We start from the raw sequence: 14017 nt of genomic DNA on the forward strand, positions 1-14017 counted from the left end.
CCTTTTCAGGATCAAGAAAAATATAATAATTATGTATTTGCCTTGCTCGAGGGACAAAAAACGACTAATGAGCATTTTAACCCATAATGAACAGACAATTAGCTATTCTTCAGCCATATTGACTTTCACTACGAGAAATTTACGTTAAAGAAAAATTAAAAAAAATCATTTTTAAGCTTTTGTTTTATGGATATTTCTAACATGAGCTAACAGACGTTGCAACGCGTTAGCATAAGCTTACATGAAAACATCATTAAAAGTCAAATTTAAAATTGCAAAATGTAATAAAGAGAAGTTATATAGACATTTCATTTCCGTTCAATATGGCGTACACACCGTCCCCCTGTCCCGCCTACAAGTCCCGCATGCTAATTTTTTGTTTAATGTTGAATATTTTGTTTAACACAATCAAAGGGTAAGTTTTTCAGTGAAGAAGACCCTTTTTAAAAACAATTTAATGACCCATGTGAGGGGTGAGGAAAGCATAACTTTTACAAAAAAATTAAAAGACAAAGAAATAATAAAGATTTACGTATCATTTAAATCCAAATTCTTATATCATTCCTTTTAAACACTGTCTGGCAAAAATAATAGTTTTTAATAATGATTTTGAATAACGTTTTTTCTTTTCATTCCTTACTTAAGCACGTTTTACTGTAAAAAAGGTAACTTTATTCTTTTAATTGAAAAAATATAAGTCATTTAATATATACTTTACTCTTATTAATTTAAGGATAATGAAGGAATCAATGATATGACTTTTTACACATTTGCCTCTTTTTTGCAAAATCTAATAACTGAACAAACCATTTGAGCAGTTTGTACTATTTTAATTCACCCTAGAATTGCAGGCTTTCTTTTGAATAATGCTGCAGCACAGTTTTAGACAGAACAAACTGCCAATAGTATCATTGTTTTAAAACTATTGTTAAATAGTCTGTTGTTTTCTTTTTCAACAAAATAGATAGTAACAATAATTCAGTAAGGCATTGTCTGATTTTAATGTATATAAAATGACTTTTTAATTAACATAAATGTTCATTCAAAATGGAATTGATTACTAGTAAGAAAATGTGTTGCAATATTATATCTTCTATAATTATTGCCTATCTTTATATACTTATTCAATGTCATAAAATTTTATTGTAAAACTGAAATATTTTTTCAATGTTGTCATATTTTTTTCTATCTTTTGAAATATTTATTGTAAAACTAAAAAAAATCTACAATGCGACAAAATATGTATTCAATGTTTTCAAATTATTTATTCAATCTTACAAAGTATTTATTGCAAAATAAAAATATTTGTTCAATAAAACAAAAATATTTATTGTATATCACAAACTATTTATTAAAAGTTTAATATTTTTGTTCAATCCTACAAAATTTTGTTCGATGCAACAATAATAATTTTGAGTAAAACGTAAATATTTATTCTATCTGCTTAAAATACTTGTCCGAAAGAATTCTGGGTAAATTGCTATATTGCGGCAAATATGCGGCCAACTGCGGCGCATTTCATCAATACGCCGATTTAAAAAAAAAACGGACGTATTATGTGATGTTGCTTGCGTGCGTGCGTCCGTCCGTCTGTCCGTCCGTTATAATTAATGTCCGAAGCATAACTTTATAAACATTAAATGTATTGACTTTAGACTTGGCATATAGGAAGATGGCGATGAGATGGTGTGCATAGCACTTGTAACGGCTCTGTAGGTCAAATGTCAAGGTCAAAAGCTGCGCTGAAAGGTCAAAACTGACCATCATATTTTGTGTCCGGAGCATAGCTTAATAACCATGCAAGGTATTGACTTCAAACTTGGAATGTTCTTAATTGGCGATGTGACAATGTACAGAGCACTTAAACCGGCTCTGAAGATCAAAGGTCAAGGTCACAATTTGAGCTCAAACATGAAATTTTAAATTTAATTTCGTGTCCAGAAAAAACATCTTATTAACCATCCAAGGTACCGACTTCAAACTTGGCGTGTAGGTATGTGGTGATGACACTTATTCTTCTCGTTCGCGACTACACTGACAGACCAGTAGCCTCGATGAAACGTGTGGTTTGCCGCAGATCTTCAATGCCTCCATACAGTTTCTGGTTGATTGAGGTATCTATCGGCCAAGTCGAAGCTCGCTCCTGGTCATGCTTTTTATATCTCTGAAGTATATGCTCCGCAGTCTGATCTTCTTCACCACGTGGACAAGTTGGCGATGATGCCAGTCTGTATTTCTTGTACATGTGAGCATTGAGCTTGTTGTGCCCTGAGCGGAGCCTGACCATCATCACTTGTTCAGACCGATCAAGGAGATGAAAAGCATCTTCCGCCATCCTTGGTCTCGTTAGTGCCTTGATGATGGTGACTTTCTCCTAGTAACTCACAGGTTCTGTTGGTTGTTCTTACTGAGCTCCTAGCTTAGCCAGTTTGTCTGCCTCTTCATTGCCTGTAAGTCCACAATTGGATGGAATCCACTGAAGTGCTACTTTGCAGGTTATACTCAGGTTCTGCATTCTCCTGGCTAGCTGCGGAGCTTTATTGTTGATCAGAGCTTCCATGACAGACAGTGCATCTGTGAGAAAGACGACTGAGGAGCTTTCTTCTGTCGAATCTTCAACCATTGAGAGGGCCTTCATGAGTGCTTCAAGACTGAGGACAGATCATTCGCTCGTGGGTTTATAATGTCTTCACTGCCTAGGGGAGTCGCTGGTATGCTCAGCTCAGATTTGAACTCTCGGTTGAGTTTCTTTGCCTCATGAACGAAGCTGCTACGTTTGAGCCGATTTTTGGTGTAGCAATCTTGCTTGGCTTTCACGGGATGGTCTTGAAAAGACCTGATTTTCTCTGCTTGAAGCAGGACCTTTGCATGTCTCCTGTCTTGTAACGGCTGTGTGCCTGTTAGCTTCTCCATGAAGGAGATTGGTGTAGACTATGTAGCACCTATCATGATCCGCAATGCTTGGTTCTGAACCTTGTCTAAAGCCTGTTGGTTAGTTTTGGCAGTAGTGGACCAGGCAGTTGAGCTATTCTCTAAATGGGGTCTCAGTGTTCCCTGATATACTGTCTTGAGTATTTGCTCATTTGCTTCCCACGTTGTTCCAGCAAGTTTGCGCATCATGGCAAGCTTCCTACGGGCCTTCCTTTCTGCTTGACTAATGTGGGGCTTCAAGTTTAGCCGTTTTGTCAAAAGTCACTCCAAGGTATTTTGCCTCGTCTGCTTCAATCAGCGAAGTATTTCCCATCTTGATTTTTACCCGCCCTCTGCTTTGACGACAAGGAGAATAGTGTGGTGGACGATTTCTCTGTATTGATCGATACACACCAAACTTCAGCCCAAGCTGAAAGCTTGTTAATGGCTTCTTGCATCCTGTATGTGGCTGTAGTGGCATGTTCTTCCTTACACCATAACACCAGATCGTCAGCGTAGAGAGCAGCCTTAACTCCTTTCGGTAGTTCACCAGATCATTGATGAAAAGCAAGAAGAGTGTAGGGGATAAGACTCCGCCTTGTGGGACACCATGATGCAACAGAAACATTCTACTGCTGGCATGTTCTAAACTGACTCTTGCTCTACTGTTGTGGAGGTATGACTTAATCCACCTCAGCATGTGACCTCCTACTCCAGTCCTCATCAGTTTGACAAGGAGTCCATCAGTCCAGACTTTGTCAAACGCTCTCTGCAGATCAATCCATGCTGTAAGCACGACTTTCTGCTCTTGGAAGGCGTCATCTATCTCTTGCGTTAGATAAGTGGTCTGGTCCTCAGTGGAGCGGAATTGTCTGAAGCCAGCTTGTTGCGTTGCGAATAGGCTGTTAGTCTCCATGTACCACTTCAGGCGTGCATTCACAATCCTCTCCATGGTCTTTCCAACACAGCTGGTTAGGCTGATTAGGCAATAGCTTGCAGTCTTCTTTGGATCCTTCCCTTTCTTGTGGATGGGGATCATGACTGCCTCTTTACATATCTGTGGAAGCAGTCCTTGTGTCCAGCTGTAGTTGTAAATTTCCAGGAGTTTGCAAATTGCTGCAGTGCCTAGATGGATCAGCATTTCATTTGTGACTCCATCTGGTCCAGGAGCCTTCTTTGTCATCAACTGCCTAAGAGCTGTCTGTAGCTCATGCAAATTAAGACTCTTCTTCATGCATTCTGGTGTCACTTGGCTTGTCTGCCTTTCCTTTTTTTCTCTTCGGGCTTCCCTTTGCCGTTCCCTGTTGATGGGGATGTTGGAAACATCTTTGTAGTTAAAGGCAAATGTGTTTCCCGCTTGTTTACCCGTCAACTGTTCACCATTCTCTTCCAAAGTTACTGAGCCTCTTTCTGTTTCTTCATCGTTTAGCTGTCTCGTCAATCTCCACAGCCTTTGGCCATCTCGCTCTAGGTTGAGCGAGGCTGTTTTGTTTCTCCAGCTCTTCCTCTGTGCTTCCCGTTTGTGCCTGAGGAATTTGGCCTTGGCTCGCTGTAGAGAGAGGTTACTTTCTTGTGAGGGATTGTTTTCTGCTTCCTCCCTGGCTTCTGTTTACTTTGCCTGTAGATTCTCCAACTCATCACTCCAGTAGGGCTTATAGTCCTTTCTTGCTCCCCTTGGAATGGCGCTATAAGCAGCCTTAAGTATACTGGCGTTGAAGTCTTTGACAACCCGGTTGATGTCTCTACCTTCCACTCTGATGTCTTTACAGAGCTCATCACTCAGACTTTGGTAAAAGGTCCACTTGGCCTTCTTGTAGTTCCATTTTGGGATGTTAGGTGAAGTGGAGGCTATACTGTCCATAGTAAGTTGGTATGTTAATAGTATGTTATTTGCCAGCTTCTGGAGTAAAAAGTTGGGGGATCATCTGGCTTGTTGATGAGGTTGAGCTTGTTATCATCTTGCCAGATCTCCACTTCCTCTCCACGTTTATCCAGGTGGTCATATTCCCAGCTTTTTGAGTGACTGTTAAAGTCTCCTACAATGATGAACCTGGTTGCATCAGTTGTAACTTTGTCAAGGGACAGAGCTTTGTCACTTGGAGAGTATACATTCACAAGTTTCAAGTTGAACTCGTTCTTTCTGAGGCTCAGAACTTGGAACTCGGAGTCATCCATATGCGTGTTGGTCTGGACAGCGCTGACGTTGTTCCTGACCAATGTCGTGATGCCTCCTTTTCGTCTGCTAATTCTGTCACAGCGAAAACACTGGTATCCTCTGACTTTGAAGGATTTCTCTGGCTGTAGGTGAGTTTTCTGAATGCAACAGACATTGATGTCTTTCTCATGGAGGATATGCTCAAGTTCAGCTTTCTTGTTGAAGACACCCTCCGCATTCCAATGCATCAGCCTGATGAGACGATGTGCAGAGTGCTGAAACCAGGGTGGACGGTCAAAGGTCAAGGTCACAGCAAGGTCAAATCTCCCCATCATAGTTCATGTCCAGAGCATATACCTCAGCCCGGCCAACAAAAAAACAACATCTTTATTTTCATTTACACCCCCACCCCAGTCTACATTGTACCCCCGCCCCTGCCCCACTAACCCCACCAATTATTTTTTCTCTTTTTTCACCTTTTTTCATTTAGCTTCTTGTCCTTTAGTATTGTCACATCCAAACCCAAACCACTCCCGCTCCCTGCATTTTTTATTTAGTTTCTTGCTCTTTAGTAAACAGTCTCCTGTCACCAGCACCGCACACACACATCCTTCCCCCCTTCCCCTCCCAATCCCTTAAATCCCCGCCAAAAAAACTTTAGATATGTGTCTTCCTTCGGGCGTATATTGCCCCGCTAGGCGAAGCTCTTGTTTGGTATATTTCTGTTATCGATGATATGATCTATACCCTCTAACGTTTTTTATTGATAAAATCAGTGATAAGCATAAAATACATGTAATCGTTTTATCATTGAGGTAATAAAATTTGGCCGTATGACCGCAGAATAGGGATGTCCGCAAAATAGCAATTTACCCAGAATTCTTTCGAACAAATATTTTAAGCAGATAGAATGAACATTAACGTTTTACACACAATTATTATCGTTGCATCGAATAAAATTTTTGTAGGATTGAACAAATAATCTGAAAACATTGAATAAATATTTTGTCACATTGCATATTTTTTTTAGTTTTAAAATATATATTTCAAAAGATAGAAATAATATATGAAACATTGAAGAAAAGGTATTTCTGTTTTACAATAAATATGTTAAGACATTGAGTGAATATATAAAGATAGACAATAATTATAGAAGATATAATATTGCAACACATTGCACGCTATAATATGACGATGATTGAATGCCATTTACACCATTAATTTGCAAATATGTTTAATCCACAAGATTAGCACTTTGAGTGAGTTATACTTGAAAATAAATGACCACACGTTACATTGATGCAGTTACACACTTGACTGTGAGACTTGCTTTTTGCGAATGTTAGATATTGTAGGAAACGTCAAGAAAGGTATTGTTGTTATAGGATGAAAGTTACAAGAGAGGACACTTGAAATAGATTTCTATTTCAAGTGTCCTCCATGTATCACGATTATATGCACGATGAAGTTCATGAGCGTAGACTAGGTGTCAAATAGCTGTCTAGTCTAGCCTAATTTGAATCTAAGGATATAATTTTCTTTAAAACAGTGCATGTGTTGAATACAAATCCTGATGATGTCTTTGTCTTTCCCTCTAACATTTTAAGTAATCTCACAGTTTTCTTACATCTAGTACGGAAAGAGAGGGCGCTTGAAACAGATTACTATAATTATTTACTTATTACAAATATGATAGGGATAATAACTGTTTTCAACAATAACCACTGGCATTAGACCACAAAGAAAATGTCACTGTACCTGTTATACCCTACTCCTAGGTATACTATAAGAACCGTGGTTATGAACGGAAAGATATACTAACCCATTTTGATTACACATTTCTCATCTAAAACGCGCAGTTCGGTAAATAGGTACTATGCATGTTGAACAAGTGGTAATTTATCTTCCATCGTGCACCAGTCACATTGTTTCAATATTTCATATTGCAAAGACACTCAGCATATTTCATGTTGTTTTCGTCAACGTTACAGAAAAAAAAAAACTTGGATGAACTTTTGGTCTAGACGACGCGGACGTATGCACATGTTTGGCGAAATGTTAACAAAAAAAAAAAGAGTGAAAAATATTCACAATTATACAATAAAACTCGAAATGATGAACGAAAGTCATCTTAGAAATGCTTTTGAATTTGAAACCATACAGTGGTATACATTCGTATTGTGTATTTAATTCATATTGCATTTATGTTGCATATATACATTCTGGAGTACACGTGTATACGGCGTTTGCCATACATTTCCATATCAGCCAACCATAATAACTCTTTTTATCTAGACCGGAACTACAGTACAGCTAAGTGTTTTCTGTAACGTTGATGAAAGCATAAGATGTGTGATGTGTCTCTGCGATAAGAAATATTAAGGTAATGTGACCGATGCCTGATGGAAGATAAATTAATGCATAGTGCCCATTCACCGAACTGCACGTAAGAAATGCGTGGTTGAAATGGGTTAGTATATTTTCCCGTTCATGAACATGGTTCTTATAGTAAACCTAGGGGTAGGGTATAGGATGTACAGTGGCCTTTTCTTTCTGGTCGTCTGGTGCCAGTGGATTTGACAAAGACCTTATAATAGAAAAGATCTTTTTCATACTTGAGCCAACATATTTAATGACAATTTTTCATTATTACTTTTAAAACAAACACAAATCACGGAATTATAAACAAGATGCTGAAGTACTGCACCACAGATCTTTAGTTATTGTACGATGGTAATGGTAACTATATGTATAACTTTTGACTACGACAGTAAGCTTACTTCAGGAACAAAACCAAACGTGTAGTAAAACACCTGTGCAAAGTAACAAAGTAACACGGAAATATCTATTAAGTTATTACAGGACTGAGATATATTATTGTTGGTGTTGATCTAATTTTGTTTTACGTAAAAGTATTGCTCTTACTTTCAAATTAAAAGCGCATCAACTATCCATAAATATTTGCAATTAGAGACGTAGAAAAAACATAAGCTAGAGGATGCTATAGTAGAATGATCGACATTTTATGTTCTATTTTCAGGTTGAGTATAGGGGAGTGTTTTAGTGTATATGTATTTGGGGTGTAGAAACACAAGAAATTGAAAGAAATTTGTGCATGTAACATGCTTTCGACTTGTATAACGGGGTGCAGGACGAGGGTAATGATGGGAAGAATGGGCGTGTTCAATTGTTGAATTCAATCATTCAATGTCGATAGATTATATAACAAAGCGATATACTAATTAAAGATACCTTTAAATTAAGAAATATCACCATAAAACCATTCAAAGCCTGACTGTTTCTTGAAATGTGTTGAAAACTACATTTGATATGTTGATTTTGTTTATATGTTGATATACGTTTGCCTTTTCCATAAATGTTTGTTTGAATAGAATAGCTTTTAAGAAAAACGCGTAGCACAACCGTCCTCCTTGTGCCTAAAATGTTACAAGCCAATACATTTTCCTACTATCCTCTGCTCATAAGATTTCAACAGCGACTGTTATTGCTCTCTATATCCTTCTTAGTTAGCTCATATTTCCATCAGTTATATCCATAAAAAGTTATAGTTCCAAGTTCAACATTATTCAAAATGGTATTTACAGTATTCTTAACAGATCAAATTGACCTTTAACCCGTGACATTTCGGCAGACAGATGACATGAAAGAAAATGTGTTCACGTCTTGTCCAGTCATGCGAGGAAGTTGTCCCGTGTTCTGCCGAGAAGTATGTTGATCAGGTCCTACCACCCTCTTTACCGCCACTGCCAACTGTCTGCCAATATCTTTCAGCATCTCAAAATAAACCGAACAACGGTCGTTAGTATAAGCATGTTTTAATAAAAATTCAGGATACATAATGTATTTTAAAACGACGTTGACAAAGAGAGGATGGAGGTCCAGAACCCAAGGTTCTTCGGCTGTTGTATAAAAACACATTCAACAACTGTTGAAAACACTTTTTAGACACTAATCGTTTGCTTTTCTAATATGCAGGCTGACATGACTCCCTTTCTAAAAATAAAGTTGATGATATATTATAGTTTTTATTATAGGTCTTATTTGAATTTCAAATATGGTTTATTATACTATTTGAAATTCAAATATTCCTTTGATGGAAGTAAAACGTCTATAATAGGGTTTTAAAGATTTACAAAATAAAACTTTTGAAAGCGTGAAAGAGCACAGAATAAAAGAAATGTACCTGAAAATAGACCAAGTATATCCTATTTGTGTTATTTCTTAAGTAAGAAATAGATGAAAGAATGCAATTCAAAATATACCATTAACAAACATTAACAGTGATGATCGTTGTTTTCTTTTAAAAAAATATATCATTTAAGGTGAATATATTATGTACGTTGAAACAGGCCGATCTTAAACAAACAAAGTGATATTTTTTATTTGCCTTGTCTATGTATGTGATCCTATTGTTTGACTATTTTTTTGTTCACGACCATTCTTTCTCTTGTTAGTAATGTTGGCAAATTTCCTCAGTTCTGTAAATGATTAATAGGGGCCTAAATTTTTCCCACCTAATGCTTTAGATATTGATATAGCAGTGTGTAAATGACATCATAGACACACTAAATATGCTGCCTGTATTATCAGCCGTATTTTCCATAAATTTCAAACTTCCATTTGTTTCAACTGGACTTGACGGTGAGTTTTACATAAAAGCAACTTATTGTTAGTAATTCCTTTCCTTTGAGTATTATCTTTCGGCCTTTATCTATATTCAAACTGACGTCACTATTACAAAGGCGCCACGAATGAAGTATTCTAACTGCAGAATCGAAACTATTTTATTCTTTAAAAAAACAACAACCATACACGTCTGTGCTTCGAAAGATAAAAGAATGTTCTAAATGTGTTTGAACCAAAAGGGAGCATCTACCGATTTAAGCTAGATAGATACATAAACTCTTTAATCATTATGTCAAAAGCACCTTTTATGGAAACTTCACCTTAGGCGTTTTACATACTTTCCAAACAGGAAACGGGTCTATTTAATTTCACTTAAACCACTCGACCTTTCCAACGGAGTACATTCAGAAGGTTACGTCTGTAGCCGGCTGGACACGGCGGTCAGTATACAGAGGTTTGCCGTTACCTACCACTCATGCCTTTCAGTGAAGCAAATGGAGATCAAGCAACTAAGTCAAGCAATCAAAGGACAAAGCTGACCAGCCTAAATGGGCCAGAAAAACACGTCAGCTAGTCGGTATAAAGGTCCATTCATTTCAAAGAAAAGACAGACAGTTGATTATGGCAATGGTTGTAGTAACAGACAGTATATGTGTTAGCTGTTGTACTAACACATACATATAGGCTGCTTCCACACATAAGGGCGATATCTTGCTCCCAGTCGGGTTACATTGAATAAGTTCTAAGGGTTGTGATCGTGCATAATCGATGTTAGTCAAGGGTCCATGCCTACGCATACTTTAAAAATTCAACTGCCATTGTTCAGTAAATGTACTTTCGATTATTCTCTTTTTTAAATTTCTATTAAATGATCATTAAATAGTGTATCCAATTTTCATTGAAGTATGTAAATATTTGACAGAGAAAACAATACTAATCAGTGTGGTGTTAGGAAAGTTGTAAAATAGGTTTTTATCATAATGATATATTATTATTATTCGTTTGATTTATGTTGGAATAAACAGAAAATAGAATTTAAAAAATACAAATGACGAAATTATGGAGAGCCTTTAAATAAGATAATTTATTTGTTCTCTTTGATAAAGTAAACCAACTGGCCATTTCAGAAATACTTCTGAAGATAATAGCAACCCTTCATACACATTGACTCATGTGAAGAGGTTGAATTTACTAAAGTAGAACACATAAAAAGCAGTGCAAGATCCAAGAAATGACCACTATAACATGTACAAAATATCGTATCTATATATATTACTGTAAGGGCTATATTTGTAATTTCAGGCGCAGCAAGTGTTATTGGCGAACAAAACCCAGCAGGTAAAGCTGGCAACACGGATGGCAATACAGGTACGCCAACAACCAGCATATATTTTCCACAGATTTACATTATGGTGTCAAATAGCAGAATGTGCTATACTTATTCATCAGTAATTAGTACATCGAATTGATAACCGGCCACATTCCATGCTTATGAACTACGTTACTGTATTCTTGTCCCAGTATTATGTAACTGGGTGAGGTATCATGTCACATGTCTACGGCGTGATATTCCAGTGAGGCAGCACTATAAAGGTGGGCATTGTCCTTACTGCTACAAGTAGATTGAAAATTGTTGAAAAACACGCTAAACCCGAACACACACGCACGCACGCACGTACACACGCACTCGAGCACACGTTTTATACTTGAACTATGAAACACTGGTGGTGTCTTCCTAATTCCACATTTCAAAACTTAATACCTGAAGCTGTGAAGTACAAAACCATGCATTTCTCGGCTTAACATTACACAAGACCACAACTGTTTCTACACAAGTTCATAGAATGCAAAACCATGAAGTATGTCACAAAGACTATTACCATTTAAGACTTCGCAACCCCACGGGTTAGGTGCTCCACAAACTGGTTTAAGCACCCCAGCAGTAGTTTTGCCACTGCCAGTTTTCTAGGCTGTGTTTCATTTTGTTCCTGTACTCGTTCTGTCCTCGTGTGTTTAGGAGCCTACCAGTAGAACTTTTGGGGCTGGTTGCGCGGGGTTTGGAATTTTACCAAAATATATTTGCTATTATACTTTTGTTATTCAAAAACTAATAAGCACGATATTAGGTATACATTCTGTATTGAGTAATTTGCTTTTAAATTAGTACACATGAAATAGCTAAATGCAAGTCTCTTTGATTAGAAGAAGAAAGACCTAAGAAGCATTTCGACTCAAATTACAGTTTTCTATTTTAAGCTCAGTCATATATTCTATACGCAAAATAGTTAAAAATCGGCTCTTAATGGACAATCATGTATATAAATCATTTGACTGTTACCTAAAAGTTAAATGAGCCATAAGAGGCATAGTCAGCCAAAAATGAATGTTGAGGGTCAAATTATTTTGGTTCAGGGGTATGCTCCAGCCGGAAAAAAATTGAATTGTTCATGTAGAACACTCTCATGCTGTTACAATTAAAAAAAAACCAGTGTAAAGTCATCAAGATTATCAAGATACCATAAGACAGATTAACAAAAATCGACACTCGCGTTAAAGACGCACCACAAAATAACTGTATTCTTTAGTATTTCCATGATGGTAATTATGCATGATTTTCATGAAAAATGTGAGATATAAAAGTGTTTAGTTTCAAATTGTCAGTGACATATATTAGGCCAAGACAGCTGTATATTACCTGTATCATAAGAATGATTTTCATGAAGTTTTTGTGTGTGAAAAAAAGTAGGTCACTAGGTCGTGATGGGTCTTTAAGATGTTATAAATTTAAACAACTTAGCTTAATAATCAAGGGACAATACTCTTCAAAACACGGTCTCATTTCTGGACATGTGTGCATTATGATGTATATTTGGAGATATGATCTCCTTACTTTTGGAATTATTACTATAACAAATGATACCTGTGAAAATCATGCGCAAGCCTTGATTGGTAATTATGCCAATTGATAGCTACTCTAAACACACTTGTGTGGCTTAGCTGATGTAAATTCAAACAGAAAGGTCTGATAACGTTCACATATATTTTTTAATAATAATTGCAATTATCTAGACATAATGTTATATACAAGCAATCTGATGGGAAAAAAAGGGAGAAGAAGCAAAATATCTTGTATAACTAAGAGACAGTGGGTCTGTTGTGTGCTCTCTCTTAAACTTAAGTTTAATTTAATATTACTATACAAAGTTGCGAGCGCACTGAGTAGAAAATTTCTTTTAAAATGTTTTGCCTTTCAAAAACGTATGCTTGCCATTGTATAGGTCGGTGCATTGGGTAAATCATATAGTGTATGTATTTATGTATGTATGTATGTATGTATGTATGTACGCATGTATGTATGTATGTATGTATGTATGTATGTATGTATGTATGTACGTACGCATGTATGTATGTATGTATGTATGTATATATACCAGGATGTAGGAGTTTTTTTTCGAAGTTGGGGGACCAGGGTGAAGACTGTGGGAGGGGTGGGGGAACCACATCCTGAAAAAGTTTGAAACGATAAATCATGCACTCCGTTGAGTTTTAAGAGGATGAATTTTCTGTCATAAACTGAAGTTTCACAAGTGTTTTACATTTTGTTACCTGAAGAAAAGTTTGTATTTTAACTGATTTTTTATCATAAAGAGTTAAAAGTCATAAATATCTTTATTTACATTTTCTGTTCTATGTGTTTGAGAGCTGTGTAACAAGAGCTGTCACAGAAGACAGCGCGCTCGATCATTTTGGTGCTGAATAGTGACACATCTGAGGAACCTGGAGCTTTTACTGGAGTGTTTAATGACTCCAATGTGGGTGATGATAAAGGACAATAGTTTAAGTTTTAGCCAAATGTATTTTAAACTAATCTAACAGATAGGAAAGTGAAAGTGCATTAATACACTGACTAAGTATAAATGGGACATAATTCATGGAATATTTCTGTAATGCACTATATGTCATAATATGTGGTTAATAATGTGGAACAACCAGTTTACGTTTGAATCAAATCCATTTAGTAATAACTGAGATAGAGCAAAAGTTCAACACAACTTCAACCTGAAATTTCTAGTAAAAATGGGGGCATATTACATAAAATATTGATGCAAAAGTTATGGACCTTGTGTCATGTGATCTGAGTGATGATGGTGAGCATCCGTTTGAAGTTTGAATAAAATCGATTTATTCACAACAGAGATATAGTAAAAAAGTATAAGAATTTAACTGAAATTATAAGTAGAAAAGACATAATTCATAATACATATGTTCAGGAGTTATTATTCTTGTGTCATATGATGAGGACGA

The 14017-nt window shown here is 36.4% G+C and overlaps 1 protein-coding gene across 1 annotated transcript in view; it reads left to right on the plus strand.

The window, feature by feature from the left end:
- The first annotated feature begins 8736 nt into the window (after positions 1–8736).
- The window catches only part of LOC123530442 (cadherin-23-like), a 45913-nt gene continuing 40632 nt past the window's right edge, over positions 8737–14017 (plus strand). Inside the window, exons 1-2 of the mRNA XM_053520814.1 lie at positions 8737–8884; positions 11015–11080. Of these exons, the coding sequence (XP_053376789.1) occupies positions 8737–8884; positions 11015–11080 (214 nt within the window). The remainder of the gene's footprint in view (positions 8885–11014; positions 11081–14017) is intronic.

The sequence above is a fragment of the Mercenaria mercenaria genome, chromosome 13 (assembly GCF_021730395.1).
Source record: "Mercenaria mercenaria strain notata chromosome 13, MADL_Memer_1, whole genome shotgun sequence".
In the NCBI taxonomy this organism is placed as follows: domain Eukaryota; kingdom Metazoa; phylum Mollusca; class Bivalvia; order Venerida; family Veneridae; genus Mercenaria; species Mercenaria mercenaria.